A 19,769-nucleotide genomic window follows, 5' to 3' on the forward strand; every position below is an offset into this window, starting at 1 on the left:
ACCAACCAACTTCACTACAACTCATTTTCTTGGAAGTTGTAATGAGATTGTTCCCTTTTAGTTATAGATAAGCATTTCCCTAAAAATACTGTTGAACAGGATTCCAGATAATTTTTATTTCAAATTCTCAAATTGTCAATATTTCTCAACTTGTCATATATAATGTAATAGCAATAACTGACTGTACCTTCGGTGTGCACAGTTCTTAGGAGAATAATCAGGCCTGTTCCAATTTTAGGAATGGCATTTTAAAGAAAATATAAATAAAACCTACATAAAACTAAGGATGAAAAATTTCACTCTTATTAAAGTTATTGCAATAAGTTCTGTTCCTTGCCAGTGAACTCACCAGTCATGAAACTCTGAAGCTAATAAAATTCAATGGCTAAAGCCCAGCTAAAGCTCACGAGGGTTACAGAGAATGAGATCCAATAAAATAAAAAGAACTCTAGGAATACACCTGGATAAAATCCTGCTAAAATCACACCTGGTGTTTTCCCATCAAATCCTCTCATTATGAGACAAATGGAAGCTGTAACACTCTTTGGACTCTCAAAGACTGAGTTGGGTAGATGCAGCCAATTTGCTCAGAAGTAATTTATGAAGAAAAGTCTTGGTTCTGATGATGTAAAATCGAGGGATCAAACAGAAAAGCCTTAATGAGATGGTTGAATCCTGTGGATGCTGAAAAAGAGGATGAGAACCATGAGTGCTATTTTAGGCTATTGAAGTTCCTCTCCCTTAACCTCAACCTGCCAGAAAGACTAAGAAGCTCAACCTTGGAGCATGGGTCAGATTCATTTAATTTCTTCATTAGCTAATATAAAATCCAAATTTCCTATTGAACTCACAAATATATATGGATTTTATGTTGTCCTTGATTATTTACATTCTTCTTAAAGAAGAAGTAGAAAAGGCAAGAAGCAATGACGACTAATCAAAATATAGGTAATCAGTCCCTATACACTTTGCTATATCCATGGAAAGAAAGTCACTACTGTGACAGAAATTAATGTAGACACTTCAAGCTAACATTGAAGTAGCAATGCCAGGTACTGTGATGAGCCTTGGCCATACCAGCAGGCTGCAACAACTCCCCTCCTGCGCTGAGCTTATCTAACTGTGTGGGTGAGCGCAGGCTGAGCTCTGCAGTGCAGTATTTTTGAAGGTCTGCAGCTCACTTGATCCTATCCCAAGGACCTCGACAAGTTGAACAGATCTGCCTCGGGGCTATCCTGTGCTCTCACCAGCACTGAGAGGCACTCTGAACAGTGCTCCACCTCTTGATGTGTGACTTGGCATTTCAGGCTGTCTTCTACACTGCAGAAAATGCCAGCCGTTGACTCACAAAGAGGAAATTGAGCCCCTCTGAAATAATTCAACTCTGAGAGGACTGCCTTTCCACCTTGAAAAAATATAATGGCTTCAGAGATTTTTCTCTGAAAATATTTTTTCTTTCTGACAACAGAAAGAAAGCAAAACTTATGAGGTCTTCCAAGGGACTGGAAGAGAAAGACCAGCACAGACCAGTTAACGTTCCATGTCATGTGACACCCACAGAGCTGCTGTTGAGTTAGTTCTCTACTCTGCCTTTCCAAGCACCTACTCTCACCCCTCTCTAGGGGATGTGGTGTGTTCATGCAAATCTACTGAGAAGATCAGTCTAACAGGTCTTTCTGAAGTTCAGTGGCTGGAATTAAAAACTGTGGGCAAGTTATGGAGATCAAGTTTACCAACATTTTGACTAAAGTAGCTCGCTCAGTGTGCTATGAAGGACATTGAGTCAGTTCTTCTTGCAGCTTTCGTCTTTGTTTTGTTTTTAACTTGGTTTTCTTGTTTCAAAACAAAAAGCTCCAACTCTCTAAAGCAGTCTTCCATTTTAGGACATTAACTGAATTAAACTTGAATCTATAGGCAGGTTCAATAGCCCAAATGACATACACTTCACCAGATTCACTGCCTGTGAAATAAATTTTATCCAGCTTCCATCAGCATCTTTTAGCTTCATCTTTAAATAAGAAATTTTAGGAACAAATGGCTTTGACCAGACTAGGAAACACACAGCACTCCAATGATATTAAAAACCCCTCTTGAAATAACAGTTCATTTGTTAGCTCCCAGTTAAATGTTACAGTGCTAGAGAGGGAATTGCAATCTAGCTGAAGAGATTTTAAAATGACCCCCATCTAAGCTTTAAAGACCTCTGACAGAACATAGGATCATTATTAACAGCAATCACAATTTAACAACTTATTGCTGTTACTGACCCATCACTGGCCTACTGCAAATGCAAAGCAGAATATCATACCCAGAAATCACCAGGACAAGCAAAGGGAACCAGCATAGCTTAAGCCACCTTAAATATAAAGTCTGAGATCGTATTTCCACAGCCAAATACAAAGTACATGTTTGAATGGCTGTTTTAGCAAAGCAGCCCTTCTTCAGTCAAATCTTTTGTTTCCTTCACTTTCAAATTATTTCTAAAGATATTCCTTTCGGGATAATGGGGATCTTGGCCTGCACTACTGATCTTAGCACCTCATTGTCTGTGTTTCCATACGCACAGGATGCCCAGATGCAAGATTTATTTCTCCCTTCACATAAAACTCAGTATTGGCAAGTGTTAAAATGTATTGGTAATTGTGTTCCACAGTGCTGAAATAACAATATCTCATCAAGCTACCAGCACTTGCATGATCAGAAACGGGTTAAAGGTGTTCATGATATCCCAAACATTCTGAGGTTACAAAGTGCTTCATCATTAATTTTCTTCTACCATGGGTCTCAGGGTGGGAAGGTTCCCACTATAAATCAAAGTTCTTGTACTGCTGGTGGCCTAGGTCAGGCAGGCTTGCAACATCCCTCTCCCTAACTCTTGCGCAAAACACAAACTCTCAGCATTGCCAACAAAAAACACACCATAACTAAGAATGATTCTCCATTGTCTGAATTGTAGATGCTCAGATTGGTGGTCAAGGATAAAAAGCCACAGCTGAGGGGAGGGGGGGCACCGGGGGTGTGTAAAGCTGGGGTTGGGAAAGGAAGGAAGGAGGTTTATATTGAATGGCCTTCAGATGGTGCTTTTCCAGGGCAAGAGGCCTAAAAAAGGCCAGCTTCCTGTGGCTCACTACCCTACAGTAAATAACAATCATCTGCTATTAAAAGTGAGAGCAAGGCACTTTACAAAGTAAGCTTTGTTAGTGTGTGTTTATTTAAGTGCATACTATTCTGAAGCTGCTAAGGATAGTCTTGTGGTTAAGTGTTACCTTTAATCTTACTTTCCATTTTCGGTCTTTGTTGATTTTCCAGCCTACTGTCTCACACAGCTTTGCTTTGTTTTTCAACCACCATATTTTACTTAAGGCATTCAGAAAATCCTCTACCTTACCCTCTTTTGACTTTGACTGCATGAAAAAGGGACTGTACAGCTAGATTTGGGGGAAGGAAAAAGAAAGAAACATGCATACTATTTATTCAGATTAGGAATATTGCTTTAATTTATCAGTGTCCTGATCTGCAGATTGTAAATATTCTTCATGCTATCAGACAATTTTCTAAATATGCAGTTAAGTTGCACTCCTGAGAAACACTATGTGATTCATTAAGCTTATTTCTTATTCTACAGAGAAAAATGTAAGTTTTCTCTGCACTTTCCAACCCTAGATACAGACAATACATTATGCTAGCAAAGTTAGTAGCTTTTTTTTTCTCCACTTTTGTCCTTATCCTCTTACAAAACATTTGTTGTATGTGGAAAATGCAATCTGAAGTGTTTGTACAGTGATATCTGAAATGTATTATAATGCTTTGTATCTTGAAGAAAAACAACTGCATGTGCAAATATCCCAGTTGGACTTTAAAAAAAAAAAAAAAAAAAACTACACAAGAACCCGAAGGGGACATCCCATTTCCTGGAAAGTTGTAACCCTGGAGGAGTGAAAAGCTTGAAGCAGCCAAGTAATTCAGCATAAACTCCCAGGGCAATGCTAGAGCAAGCAGTTTTGGACTGCCAAAACAAGGAAGTATCAAAGTGGGGAGATGATAATATTGTTGTGTGCAGGCTGGTGAGACAGAATGGAACACTATCTGCCTGTCGATTGTTCCATATTTTTAGAACAATGTTGGACAGCTGGACAGGATGTAGAAAAACATCACAACCGTATGAGTTTTTATTTGGATGGAGTGGCTTGAGAAATGGAAGAGGGTGGGGAAGGTGGGTACCATGGGCAGGTGGTTACTTCCCTATGCATGAGGGAGCATGATTTATCTCAAACAAGATGGCAGAAGGGTGATAAGATTACAGTACGAGAAAGTACTTCACAATTAGAAAATGCTTGGTGTTTGGTGTTTTAGTCTATTGAAAAAAAAATACAAAGAAAGCCAACAATTGGAAGATGAAGACAAATTCAACAGACAGTGATTAACCACTGGAGCCAAGCAACCAGAGGAGATAGTGGCTTCTCTGCCCCTTAACATCTTCAAGACTTGATGCTTTTTTGGAAGATAAGCTTTAGCCCAATGTGAATTGTTTTATCTCAGTGCAAGCTATTGAGCTGCATTACATGGGTAATGTAATTGTCTGTGATATGAGAAAGGTCACAGGAGATAATTTAATGGTTATTCCTGGCATTACACGCTACACATTTAGGATAAGGATCTCAAAGCACTCTTAGACACGTGGAACCAAGAAGATAAAGCTATTATTCATTGTTGCAGATAAAGAAAGTGAGCTACAAAAGATTAATTCCTTGCCATCTAACTCATGTCAGAGACCTCCTAATAGGAATGATGCTCCATTATGAGCATAAAGCTTGCTAAACTTGATCCAAACACTCAAAGAGCTTGATCCTTTGGAGATGGTGGATGTCTTCCAGTCTCTTTAATGTCAGTGACAGTGGGAGTTGCTCGGCATTGCCTGGAGGATGCTCAGGGCTACTACTACTAAAAGCAATTTATAAGTACTGTTTTCAGGAGCAGCTATCAATCACAAGCTTTGTTTGCTTCCCAGGTTAGCACGATTATGTGCTACCTTTGTGAAGAAGCAAAATCTGAGTTATCCTTTGGAAATATGCAGGAGATCCTCTGATGCCAGCAACAGGGACTTCAGCTTAAAAGCAGAGAAAAACCTACTCAGATCTTGGTTTGAGTTTATCAATCAAACCGAACACGTAACACTTGTGTGCAGAATGTCATTCCCTGAGCCATAAGATAATGATTAATCTATCCCTCATTAAGAATGTCTAACCCTTAAAACCTGTATTTTCTTCCCACTAGAGCTACAACAAAAGAATTCCTGAAAAGCAACCATAACCCCTAAAACCCAAGTAGCCAACTGCACTTGTGCCACTAAGGGCAAGTAAGGACTCCAGCTGTGCCATGAAGGCACTGCCCTTTCTTCAAACTCCCAGTACTCAGTACAGTTCCCAGAGCAATGATTTGGTCAGGATGCTAAAGGACACACACACAAAAAAACAACCCTTCAGAACCACGCTGCTGTTACGGAAATCATCTAGACAAATGTACAGTCTTAATTACAGTAATACAAGCTTACATGTTCCCAGAGTGATTATTTCAGAATGGTTTGGGGTCAGCTGACGTTCATTTAGAGTATCTGGTTTCCAAATCCTTTTTTTTCAGGGCCTAAAGTCAAGCAAAGAAGAGCTGGCAGTGACAAGTGTTATAGATGAAGGCATACGAGGGGCACAATGTTCTACCTCAAAATAAAAGCACTGGCCACAGGATCTATAATTATACTCAAGACTATTGCAATTGCTTGACCAATGGTAACTTCCCTGTCTTGCTGCAGGAATAGATGAGTTTAATAGATGGCAGCACAAACAGTTCAGGTTAGAAGATCAAAGAAGAAAATCTTAATACATTTGGAAATCTGTCTCTTATAGCTGGAGAGGGGTATAGAGGGGACAGTGAAGTACATATTTAGAGATATAAGTTCTAAAAGAAAGTGACAGACTTAACTGACATATTTCAAAGCTACATATTTCTTGGGAACAAAACAAGAATAGTCAAGCCAAGAGTATTCTTAGAGTTAAATCTGTTCTCTCAGAGCATTCTACTGAAAAGGATGTGGACATCTCCCACTATACAATGCACATTTAATGTTTCAGTACAACTCTATCCTTCTTAGCAAGTTTATTAGCATAGGTCAAACTCCCACACTAATGCACCTGCCTGGCTTCCATTTCAGAGCTGCTTCACATCTGGGAGCCTCAGAACAAAAGCAGAGCTAGTTCATGCCTACCTGGAAAACACCAGAGACAAATCTCAGTGAAGGATGCAGATGCCAACTTACAGCCTTCTTCTGACATCAGTGTAACCCAACTTCAAATATATAAATTCAAGGCCTGATTAAATTCCCTTATGCTTTTAAAACACAAGTTCTTTCTGAGAATTTCTCCTGCTGTGCCACTTCAGTGTACAGTGCAATCCATTTCCTCTATTACAGTTGATAGCAGTATTTGTTTTCTGAGGCTTCTCTAAAATATGAGCTAACCTAAATTTATTTATTTTTGTAAACCACCTGTTCTGCTAACTGTCCTGCAGTGCTTCTTGCTAGTTCAGGTGTCTGGTGAATGGTCCAACATATGCAGCCTAAAGTCCTCATCCCTACCAGGCTCTTTCTAAGGCGTGAGCTGCAAATGATTGGTTTTTAAGTAAAAGTTTTCTTCCATGATTCCAAAATAAGAAAACATATTGTTTAAAGATGTAATTTTCACTGCCTTGCAACTAAAAAGGCAAAAAATGAAAAATTTTCTCACCACTGTAGTTAAAATATTTCTAAATATACCAGCACCTTACTGACATTAAGGCTGTTCTTTTTTTTTTTTTTTTTGGTGTCTGTGAATGTGACTTAGTTTCAGAGGACTGGAAGGGAAGCAGTCAGAGCATAATGCACTATAAAAATTAGTTAAATGCATGTTATAAATACATTTTTCAAATTTCTAATGCATTATGGTCCAGGTTTCTCTACTGTTTGCTAAATATATGTATATATGAAAAAACAAACTAGTGTCAAAGGCTTGCAGAAATCTTCCTCCATATGTTTAAAACTATCCTTGCCTAAATAAACCTTTTCCCTCTTAGCCTAAAATAAAGTAGAAAAGTAAGTCAGTATATTATTCTGGTGTTTATAATGTAGTTTTTTAATTTTACCAAAGCATATATTAATTCTATTTCCAGGCATTTTTTGTTCCCTCCTTAATCAGCCTTCTACTACTTTCTTACACTTTTTTCCCATTATAAATAATCAGGTCACCAGAATCATCTGACTGGAGTACAGAAGGACTTAAAATAATCACTCCAAGCAACTTTCATAAAGGCAAACTCCTTGTTCATGGAGGAATATGAAATAATGCAGAGTACTGTACAACAGCTACCTGCCATATCGTAGATTCCCATCATTTTGGAAGGCAGAAGAATCCCCCATGCCAATGAATGGGGCTATTAGTACCTTTCAGCAGGCCTACAAAGACTCAGATATGCCTCAAACAGTTTCCATATTTTCAGACCATTAACTGTTTGCTTGGTTGTTTGGTTTTTAAATAAAAACTATCACTGTATTCTGCTGCTCCAGGTGCATTCTTTCTACTTGTCTACTTGTCTTCGTGAAGCTGATGCCTTAATTTTGGCCTGCCTTGTTTTGATAAACTGCATCTCCCCCGCCCCTTGTTTTATTCTGTGGGTTTGGGGGGGAAAGATCATTTGTTTGTTTGCTTTGTTGTTTTTGTGTTTTGTTTTTTTTTTAAATTTCATGATGGTCAACACATCACTAACCAGTTCAGGAAAACATTTTGTATGTTATAAAAATAATGTCCATCAGCCTGCTTCTTGATGGCAGTGTCCATTATGGTTAGACCAGTGACTCTTGAAAACAACCATCCCATCATTATTAACTCCTCTGACATTCTGACAGAACATTTCACTATTATGAATTATTTTTGCATTAATAAGGAAATAATGAATATGCATGTCCTTGGGAATTCATGAAGAGTTAGTAATCAATCAATTCATATAGGTTCTAATTCCCAAGCAACAAAAATCAAGTACATCAAACAAATGTTCCCAAACACCAATTTCATGAAAGGATGCTATATTTACACAACTAGGCCTAATTAACATATTGAAATGTTAGGGTTCTCCTTCGCCCTTTGAGAAGAAATTCCCCAAACCTTTTCTTGAGTATCCATTTTGGCAATATGGAAGTGCTCATGGAAACGGCATTCAAACAGCTGTGCTTACATAACTGCTTCCTAATGCTGCTCAGTGCCCTAATGTACAGCACATTTCCTAAATGACAATGCTGTTTGTGTCCACAGTTTCAGCACTTTGTAAGTTCTCTGAGTTTGTATATGAAAAGATAAGCACACCCTGTGAGTTCCTCCAAACATCAACTAACATAACTGTACACAAACTGTAATAGAATGAAAAATCAACTTCTGGGAATGTAAGACCCTCTGTTCCTAAATCTAAGTTCAATAATAAATCATAATCTTTTGAGCAATACTCCCCCCTCCCCTGCCCCTCCAGCCTCCCAGTATTATGCTGTAGGGGATAACACATCATGGCAATATTAGGCGCAAGAGTTTAAATTGCATTTAAACAAGAAGATTGTGAGTTCCCCAATCGTTATAATATAGGTGGAGCTCCATATTAAACAGTAACATTAAGCTTTACTTTATAGCATTAATACTTTCAACAGGTACTTGTGTAATCTTTTTGTTAGTCAGAAAATGCGAAATAAGATGTCATGCATTGCTCTGCCTGCCAAGGTATGAATTCTCTTTATGCAAAACTACCAGTTCAAAGTACAGTCATATAATAATTTTGAAATTCAGCATCTGCAGATTTGAACGTATCATCCTTCTGTAGGCAATGGCCAAAACAGAGGTTCACTGCAAATCCAGGAGGAATATTGTGCGGCTTGTGGCACAGCAGCATGGCACAGAGCTTGCAGGAAGATGCTGTTCTGTTCTCCCAACCAGGGAGATGCTGTGGGAATCCTGTGGCTCAGTTTCTGTGCTGCCTTAAAACCTCATTTAGGAACCAAAATTATCTCCTTTCTGTACTCATGGTTTCCCAAAATGACCCATTACAAATACAACTTTCATTTTGAGCAGCCACAAAGCCTGGAAAAAGTCCTGGCTTCTCCACCTTTGAGTCAGGTACTTAATTTTACCGTAAGCTATTAACTTGTTGCTCAGAGAGATTTACCTCATTTGTGCTAATTATGTCTTTTCTTACATTTAGATGAATAAGCCATTATACAAAAGATCTGGACCCCTGAAAAAAAAAATGTCTGCAACATTGAAAACAAAATTATTTATAGTAGAAAAGATGAAGCAAAACATTGTTAAGAGCTGTTGCTGCTTGCTGCTACCTTGATATCCAGGAGTTGCTATCCAACAAGAAGATATTGGAGACAAGAACATAAATACCTCCTGAGGGTTGTTCAGTTTTATTGTTTGGTTTGTTCACTTTTTAATTACTGCTGGTACTCTCCCACTTACTGGGAACAGCTCTCAATCAGCTATCTCTAAAGGAAGAAATCACAAAAAACTGGCCAGCTGATCCAGGAACCTACGGATGAGCATCAGCAGCCACATTACAGTTTTCATGGGCTGCATCTAAGCCTTCCCAGCAGTTCCAACCAAGTCCCTGCCTTCTCTTCTCCCGCAGAAGAGAAACCAGCTCTAATAAGCCCTGTGGCAAAACAGCCACACTGACAGCAGCCACTCAACACCAACTCCTGGAATTTATCTAAAAGGAACATCCTATGGTCAAATACCATAAATTTTCATACAGAGATTTGTGTTGTTACTGGTTTTACTTTAAAAAGAACTTATTTTCTAATAAGAAAGATTATATTGCAGATTACATTGGGAAAACTTGCCTACACTGCCAAGTTATTTTATTTGCTATACGTGTCGTGCTCTTTAAAAACCCGCACACCATATCCTCCTAAAAGTCCCCCATTTCTTTCTCTTTGCCACAGTGGAATTTTCTCGCTTTAAATTGACTGGCATTCAGGAAACAGCTATGCTAGAAAGCTTAGCACAGCAAATTGGACTGAAGGAGGTGTCTCACTGGGCCAGGATCAGGATGGAGACTTAATCTGTAAACTGGTTTCCACAGACATAAATTAAATTTAAAAGGCCTGGAAGACATATTCACGAGTGATTAATGCAATTTAAATCAGCTCCTTTCCAGTGCTGAGATTTAGAAATGTTCGCGTAGTTTGGTCTTCTTTTTAATTTATTGCTTCCTGCATGGTCACTTAAAACAAAAGGAAAAAAAAAACACAGCTGTATGTAATTGTTCTGCAGACTTCAGAGTAAGGAAAAGAAGCTACTTGGTTCATGATCAACATTCATCACAGGTAATAGGCACTGATTTATTTGCCTCAGACTTCCAATTCTGAATTATTCACAAAAAAACACTTGCATTTCAATGGTAAGACAATAGTGCTCCTAAATTCTTAATTGAAGTCACCAATCAAAATTGGAAAATTCAGCAGGAACACAAATAGCTTTGCAGGAAATTTAATGGTAAGTGAAAAAACATTTATTAACTTTTTAGCCTAAATACTAGATGTCCAAAACCATGACTGTCTCCTTTTCATATAACTTTGGCTAGCTAAAACTGTCTTCAGTACATTCCTTGACAACGCATGAAATCCTGCTGCTGCTGACATCCAAAGAAGACCTACCACTGCCTTCACCAGGCTAGGATATTATGCATTTTGTATAGCCACGAGATCAAAGTGAGATACACATGTGGTTTGTGGATTCCTCCAAGAGCAGAAAAAAAATCCAAGTGACCCTCATTAGAAAAGAAATTAAAGGGGAAAGGATGATATAATTTTAACTTTAACCCATCCTGAGACAGCTAGAGAAAGCCACGGGAGCATGATATATTTACATATACATATTCCTACCCTGTTATAAACCCAAATCTTACAAAAATTAGGATTTTTAACTATCACATTCAGTTTTACAAATCTAGAAGAACCCTGAAATTAGCATTTCTTGTCCCACTCCTTCAATCGACCAGAGATACGCAGCCAAAAAATCCACCACCCAACAGTTCTCCACTATTTTGCATCAACCTATTCTCATTCTTCTCTTTGGCATTCCCTACTAAAGCACAAAAACCTTCACCAGTAAAGTCAATGTTCTACCCTTTCTTGAAGCCGACACCTGCAAAGTTGCATGTGCTTGTGTGTCTGCAACCTCAGAAAAAAAAAAAAAGAAAAAAACCCACAACACACCAAAACCAACCAACCAACAAGAAATAAAAACAAACAACAAACAAACAAAACCAAATAAACAACAAACCAACAAAAAAAACACCTTTGCTCTCAAACCCAGGTATTCTTAACGCATGGTTCAGTATGTAAAATCCAGCTGCACTTACTACTGCTTGCTAAAGCAAAACTAATTATACTGGCTACTCTTTATCACCTGGAAGATCTTACTCTGTAGCAGTTGCCTCTGAACAAAAAATGAAGCTTCCAGAAGACTGAAGATACCCTTGTGTAACCAAGGCCGTACATAGGTTTTTGCACAAATACCCACACTCCCTTTCTGCCCAATGCTCAGCAAAATTCAGGGACCACAAAACAGATTAGATGTTCAAATAATTTATTTTAAGTAACATCATTTTTTAATATATTGCTTGAGTAAATACTTCTGTCTATATCACACCATCAAATAATAAAAAAAAATATTAAAAATGTGGCTTTCTGGCCAAACCATGTCATCGCTTTAAGATTAATAGTTTTCTTTAATACGATAAATATTTCAGAAAATAGAATTTGCATCACAATCCGCTTCTTAAAGAGTAGGACTTTTTTCACCTACTGAGGGTCAAACAGGGACGTTTACAATGGAGTACAAACTTCCACTAAGAGTTCTTTAAGAATGAAAGGTTAAAATAGCTTCCAAGGTCTGACCAGCTGTGCTTATATTTATCTATGGAAGAGTTCCTCATTCTGCTAAAACTTTTGATAGCAAGGTTGTGGTTATCCGGAAAATAATAATTCAGAGTGTCAAGCTAATATATCGAAGTAAATGTAACTCAAGTTAAATTACAAACATACATAGAAGCTGATGTGATGCTTTGTTATTTTAGCTACCAACACTGACATCCAAAAGCATTTTTTTCTTCTCCTTTTTTTAATCACCAAGGATCTATTTTGAAAAGTTTATTAATTAAAAAGTTAAAGGGGGGATGATAAATGTTATATTAAATAAACTCCTCTACACCACTGAACATTTCACATCTTTGTGCCTGGACCATGCCAAAGAGCAGTTTAAGCCTCCTGTTCAAGTATTTGTCAGGCACCTTCATTATGCCTCTTTTTTGATACAGAGTTTCCATTAAGCAAATACTTCTCACTTAGATGTTTCTCTTTTTTTTGTCTTGTATTTTTTCCTAGCTAAGGATTAGCAACTTCTAAAGGCATTGAAGTCAGAAAACCATATAAAAATGTCACTTGGCATGATGTCCTTGCTTAAGCTTTGTAAAAGGAGGAAATTAAGGATGAGAGTCACAGCTTGCTGCTCTATATTCAATTAGGACTGTCTTCTTTGTGGCTGTGGTTCATGCAGGATGTGCAGTTATCTAATACAGCCCAATTCTGGCAGCAGAACAATTAGAATGCAAAGCATAATTTAAAACAGGCTCTGGCAATACTTTTTTCTTTTGGTTGTGACATCTTCAGCAGACTTAAAACAGCAGTCATCAGATTGTATCCTATGCTGAAATTCCAAACTCGTATTCTGAAACTGAATGCAGCTTTTAAAATACTTAATGATGTGAAAATTTAATATGATATGACTGAAGAAAGCAAGTGGAGATGAGCTTTGATGCCTACACAAGCACATATGTAGAAATCCAAAAGGAAAATGAATACTATATTTAAGCACAACATCCTAAAACTGACCTCTGATCTGTGGTGCTCTCTAAACACGCTCTTTGTCAACTAACAGGTCAATAGTGTGCTCAAGAAGTGCAACGCTCAAGCACACCACCACCAATAATATATCTTGCACACTTCCTTTCTTTTGTGTAACTTGCTTTTAGCAAAGATTGTAAGAATCTGGCAGGATTTTCCTACCTAACAATTATCATCATGCTTTCTCCCCAGTTGGTCTGCACAGCTTCCTGATGAGGTGGACGTGCTGCAGAGTATAGCCCAAAGTCAAGTCACACACAGATTAAAATACCTCTTCCTACACACTTCCACTCTGGGGCTATTTTTAAGCAGCCTTCTGTTTCACTGATGATAGCTCAGGTACTTCAGTGGTAACTTGAACTACCAGGTGAAGAAAACACAATACCCAAACCACCTCCACCTCCGGAAGTCTGCAAATTGCCTCCTGCCAAGAGCTAGGTAAATATACTGGAGAATATAACTCTGTTTTTCACTTATTACATTCTTTCCCTGCTATTGGCCACTGTTAGAAACAGTGTGCTGTTCTAGACTGATGTTTGCCTGGATTTGGGACATTCTTAAACGTGAGTGCTGTGCTGCTGCACTCTGATCTACCCACCTACTGCAAGGGGGAAAGATTTCAGATCCCCTCGTCTCTTTCTTTGGTAGAAGGACTATCCTTTTATCCCACCATTCTAACCTCTTACAGTTTCCAGCAGTTGTATTCTTCCTCCCAGATTCTGTTTCTGCTGTAATTCACTATCTCTCAACGTTATTTTCAATAAAAACCAGCAAAAATATGCTTAAAAGAGAACATCAAGTTGGGCTGTTGGACACTATCAAATTATCAGAAAGCACTGTGGAGTCCTCATAAATTTCAAAAACAACCAATTAACAAGCTACAGTGACAATCCAACCAAGCATTTTCAGAACTGAGATACTTACCCTTTAGTTTGAGGTCCACATTGTGTCGCAGCCAAGGATAAACACCATAGTTTGACATGTCTTCAGGAATAGGGTGATTATATATCCAGCCATCACATGCAAATCGATAAAAGTTCTCACATGGATCTACGGATTGATTTATCTTGCTTAGGATGCCAGCAGCTGTGAAAAAGACAACACAGAGTTTTTATGGAACACTTCTTCCTAAACAGTTAATTATATGAGGCCACAGTCCAGAAACTATTAACATTTATTACTCTGATGCTGACCTTACTTGCAAGCTAAGTCTTGCTGTTCTAGGACTGACACTGATCTCTGCCATTTTTTAAAGAGCAACAAGAATACCACCCAGCTTCTCTATCTAGCCTTTAACAGTGCCCACATGAGAAGCAAGAAAAAGACCAAAAAAATCCTCAATGGATATTCTTGAGTGTTGTACAGCAATGACCACTGAACCTAGCATTACAGGGCTGTGAACTAATGGAGCCAGACACTTGAAGACAGGCTCTCCACTGTCACCATGATGGAAGTAGTTGCCTGGGGAAATGAGTAGCAATACTTATCAAACAGATTGTAATTACCATTCCAGAAATTATGCACTGTTTACCTTTAGCTGAATAGCTGCACAAGAAAACAAACCAAGTTCAGATCTACCATTCATTGGGAAAGATAATTGTTGCATTTTCAGCTCCATTTTGTGACTGCATCCCTGCCAGCTATTGCAGATGAGACTGGTAAGGCAGAGATCAGCCTGACAAGGCAGAGACTTCATAACTTTGGAGTACATAATCAAATGAGTGTGCATCATGGTCATTGTAGCATAAATACACATCAGTCAAATAACATGGAATATATGGGTACTGGACATTTTTTGCCTAAATGACCATATGTTTTGAGGCTTATCTAAATAACTGATTAAAAAACCTAGCAGGAAATATGATAACTTTTACAGAGTTTATGGTACTATTTCTAGCACCCATTAACCCTTCTTCATCCACTCAGAGTAACTCTGCCTATGATATATTTATGTCTCAGCTGTAATTCTCTCTCTTACATTAGAAACTCTCTGACTACACTGGAGACATTTCAATCCTTAGCAATTCTCTGTCGCTGAAAAGCCGTTCAGCAAGGCAGGGCTCAGATCTCAAAACACTGTGTAGTCACTACACAGCCCACTCTGAGCTAAATCTGTCAAAATAATGTCACTGTCCAAGTCTGCTTTTGTGCCAAATGCCAGCTTCCACTGAGGTTACAAAAAAATCTGTGTTATTTCATTTGTACATGAGAAGAAGAATGACAATTCATATTCAGACCTCTTTTGCCATTGTTGTTCTAAAGCTGAAGTTGAAGCCTTCACATGTTTTTTGTTGGTATTTTGGGTTGGTATTTTCATTAGTCATCCCACTTTACTTAGATATTTCTGTTCATTCAAGAACCAGCTCTGAAGGGTAGTGCCCAGGGTGGCCAAGAGTACTATTAGTGCAGTGTAGAGCAGAATGACAAGAAACATCCTGATAATGTTGAGAACTGCAAATTTTTCAACTTAAGGAGCCCCACAGAATTTCTCAGGGTTTCAAACACACACCAAACACCTCACAGATTCAGCTTAATATGGTTCCAAATGGAAATAAATACTCTTACAAGATCTCTAAGTGTTCACTTTGTTTACAATAAAACAGTTGAGGGAGGGAGAGATTTCAAGATTTGGTAACTATTTTTTGTTCTATGCTCTCATTACACTCAACGATAAAGCTCTCCTTGATTCAGTGGGAACAAAACTCTGTTTTGGTTTCCTATTAAAAAAATAATAAACAGTATGGGAAACTTTGAGATAACCTGGGTAGTATTGATTTAAAATAATTGAAAATATGAATTTTAATTGTAGAAATAAACAGATACGCAGCATCTTAAACAATTACTTTTTTAAAAGGTGGGTCATTTCCTCCCCTCATTATTAATGAAGTTTTCAAAGTAAAATGCTTCACAGAAAAATTATACACAGTATAAATACCTCATTAACATACTATAATCATGATATAATAGGATAAAATTGTTGCTTACCAACTTCAATGCATTCTGAGGTCAAACAGTACTGTTGCTTCAAATGAAACTTTATAAGACCTTGGCTAGCTGCAAAATGGAAAACCATAATGAGATCACTTGTAATGAATTTTGACCACAGCAGCTGCATGTTGTGTACTGGATCACTCAAATGTCAGTGCAGACTCAGGCCCTAATGAGGGTCTGGTTGCATTGATTTAAAACTGTTAGAATGTATGCTAAGTAAATATTGCTGCTCGTAACAAATTACTTCCCCGTCCTGTGCCTGCTTCCTTCTTCCTCTGTGTCGGCTCATAGGTAGCATGGAGCAAGGCAGCATGTCTCTCCCTGCCCATTTGCACAGAGCCTGGAGTAACAACACTGCAGCTTTACTCACAGGCAGTGAGTGCCCCACAACACAATTAACCCTACTTGCTGTTACCCTCCAGAGAAGCACCATTCACAGCTGATGACATCATGTGGAGTACCTAGCCATCTTCTGCAGGGTTTCCACAGTTTCTCCTGAGCTCACCTGTATCTTCTGCAGCAGCACTGCATGGCCTGGTGCCACCCAGCATCAATGGGACACTTTCGGGCTCCCAGCTTGGGATAAACCAGAGGGCAATGGGCACAGGGATGGCTGTGGTTTATAACGCACAAGGTGGTTTCTGTCAGAACTGGCTTTGAAAAGTATTGCAGTTGTATTTGCTTCCCAAAACCTTGCTGACAAGAACTATGAAATTATCAGTTAATTTTGCTCATTTTTGGAAAGCACGTATTATAGCTGCCTCTGAAACTCAAGCATAGGAATTGCTCATTTCAGACTCTGCTGTCAGGCAGCAAATATGCAGATAATTGATACTCAGGATGAGGATGGGACAGTTTCAAGGGGTAGATGAAATAAGACTTACTAGATGTGCTCAGTAGACATAAAGAAATGCCTCTTATCCATTATCTTAGTAACTCAGTCTATGACAAAAACAAAACCAACAACAACAACAAAACAAGCAATGGAATATATTAAGGTATCATAACTTTACCAGTGCTGATACTTATAAAGCAATTTCTCCTGTAGTTATATAGTATTCAAAAGGGATAGGAAAATGTGAACTGTTATTTCAGCAGAGGAAAGTTTTATTATAAAAAACCTAATGCTTGAATTTAATATGAAGCTTTTTCATCTCTTCCAGCCTCATAGCTTTAATAACAATTAATGACAGAAATGGCTGGATTTCAATCACATTTTCTTAGAAACTGAGAATGTAAAACTATTTCTTTACTTCATCAAAGCTTGCATTGACTCAGTGAAACACAACACCTCAACAACCTTTGTAAATTAGCCAAGAAATACACAAGATTTTGAGGCATATTAAGATTGGAATTGGAGTATTGAACAGTAGAAAACAGAGAACTGAAGGTCTCCAGAATACCATATCAAGACATGTGAACTGCAAATAATAGACAATGTGCCTATTAATTAAGTGTTGCACTCGTCCCAGTTCACATTTTCTCTGCTTTAAAGTTAGCCTTTTAGAAACTGTCCAGGTCTTTAAAGTTGCTAGACTTTTTTTCTTAACAAAGAGGAGAAATGAGGGAAAATCCTAGACACTGTTTAATTCTTTTGCACTTGGTGGAAAATGAGGGAGAATAAAAAAGGATCCATAAAGAATCTGAAGTAGCCCTCATGGTTTTGATTCTTATAAACAAAGCAAAATACCATTTCAACTGGTTTGGTTCCATTTACAACTTCATCATTAGATGCAAATTAAAAATAATAATATTTGACAGTAATATTTCCCTTTTAACTAACAGCTTTTGATTGAAAAACTTTCCCTGGTTTTGTTCTCTTGCCTTTTTGTTGTCATTAAGAGAACTAACCATCACATTATTAATTACAATTATAGTTGTAACACTCAGTGTTTCAATTTCTTCCATCTTTAAGCCTGTACCCAGATTCTTAAGTGAATATAAATCCTAATTAATACGCCCAAAAAACCTGAAAGGGGAAAAGGCATACAAATAAGCAGATGCAATTAGTGTGGATGTTCCTATAATCTGAGAAGTCGAAAGGGTTGGCAAATCAGGAGGAGAGGCTACTGAACCGATGTTCAAAGCTGCTTTTTTTTTCCCAAGGGAACTGGAAATCAATTCAATTCCTTTTGCTCTGGCCTCAGCTCCCATGAAGGAGGTGGCTCCTGTCCTGCCACAGCCCAAATAACCATCTAAAGAGCAGAGGGAAAAACCCCATGTGATGCCAAGTGACTACCCTGGCAGCTCCCCGCTGAAGTCATGGTAGGGCTACAGCCAGTATAAGCAAGTAACAGTGAATACAAATATGTGATTCTCTCAAATTCTTCTTTGAGTTGTAGAAACTCTGAGATGAAGAAACAAAAGAAGCAGGAGAAGGCTACATTTCACTCCTCAGGCTGGAAAATTGAAGGAAAATTGTTTCAGGTCTACCAGAAAACAATTTTTTTTTCAGAAAACCGAAGAAAAAAAGGTTATCTTGAGGTGCCTGAAATGTTCCACACAATCAGAAAAATTGGTTTCCTTTTCTACAGTTTAACAAAAACTAAAGAAAGAGTTAAAATCAAACTTACAAACAAAACACAGTGTCACAACGAAACATGGAAACATTGCATTGACAAAAAGATAATGCAAAACCATGTAACTTTTTTCCTTTATTCTCTTGGTTGAAAACCTCAGACGATATCCAAACACATCCTAAAAACATTTTTGTTGACCCAAAGCCAGCAATTTTCTTTTCTTAGCAGTTAAGCCAATGAAAATTTTGACATTGGATCCCTGGCTGTTGAACAGGCCTAAGCACACTTAGAAAACTATCTTTAAGAATGAATATATTTACTTGAATTTTCACATGTGGTCTATGGACAAAGCACTTCTATCTCTGACTAGCTATGGTGGCGAACATCTATTCCTTTTTAAAAGCAATAAGCAAACATTCTAATGCCAAAAATCCCCCCAGAAATAAGGTCTCTCCATTACTCCCTGGTGTTTAATATTGTATTCTTTAAGTGAAAAACATTATTGTTCATTTAGAAACAGTATTTTACACTAACAAGTTGAAGATTCAATCTTGCTCATATTTATAGAGTTTTGTTGAACTGAGTGGGATCACTCTAATACATAAAAGCTTCTTGCCTGCAAGTGTTTGTAGAATTTGCTCTACAGCAGTAAAGCACTGATTGTGAGGCTGGTGTTTTAAATATTCTATAGAAAAGCTGTTGTAATTTTCTTTGTTGTGGTGATAAATGCAGAAGAACGTGCAAACAAGTTCACAAATGATCACAGAGAAGCAAAAGATATTCTTAGAGGCTAAGTTCCCTCCAGTTCAGGGAAATCTGTGTGTGCCTAAAGAAATTAAAAGTTGGGCTGAATTATTCCAAAAGAGGATCTGTCTCTGCAAGTTCTTACAGGATACAATGCTGTTTTCTCTTCTCTGCCTGGTGGTTTGGGTGCATTTATACTTCTTCACATCATTTTATAGATGGAGACATATGCTTCATTGTAATATTCCAAAAAAACTAATCTACAGATTCAAAATACGAGAGAAGAAAAACTAATTCCTTCTCTATCATGTCCAGTTACAGCTTGTAAATCTGATCAAAACATTTTAATTTCATCCCAGATGCACTCTTTATGGTTTTTGCTAAGACAACTTTGCAATTCATCGAAGAAGAACAGAAACATCTAAAAAATGTGCAAGCATATGCATTATTCAAGCCTTCTACAGGAATTTTAGGCAAGCCCTAAATGAAAACCAAATGAAGGAAAACCCAAAAGATTCCACAGAATGTGTGCATATTCAGGA

The 19,769-nt window shown here is 37.9% G+C and overlaps 2 protein-coding genes across 2 annotated transcripts in view; both read right to left on the reverse strand.

Moving 5' to 3' along the window:
- The window catches only part of PHEX (phosphate regulating endopeptidase X-linked), a 99,151-nt gene that overhangs the window by 78,899 nt on the left and 483 nt on the right, over positions 1-19,769 (reverse strand). Inside the window, exons 2-3 of the mRNA XM_051608956.1 lie at positions 15,959-16,027; positions 13,898-14,059 (exon numbers count right to left, since the gene is read on the reverse strand). Coding sequence (XP_051464916.1) covers positions 13,898-14,059; positions 15,959-16,027 — 231 coding nt within the window. The remainder of the gene's footprint in view (positions 1-13,897; positions 14,060-15,958; positions 16,028-19,769) is intronic.
- CNKSR2 (connector enhancer of kinase suppressor of Ras 2) overlaps positions 1-19,769 on the reverse strand; it is a 475,055-nt gene that overhangs the window by 31,993 nt on the left and 423,293 nt on the right. The gene's annotated exons all lie outside the window — the stretch shown is intronic.

This window comes from Apus apus, chromosome 1 (assembly GCF_020740795.1).
Source record: "Apus apus isolate bApuApu2 chromosome 1, bApuApu2.pri.cur, whole genome shotgun sequence".
NCBI lineage: Eukaryota > Metazoa > Chordata > Aves > Apodiformes > Apodidae > Apus > Apus apus.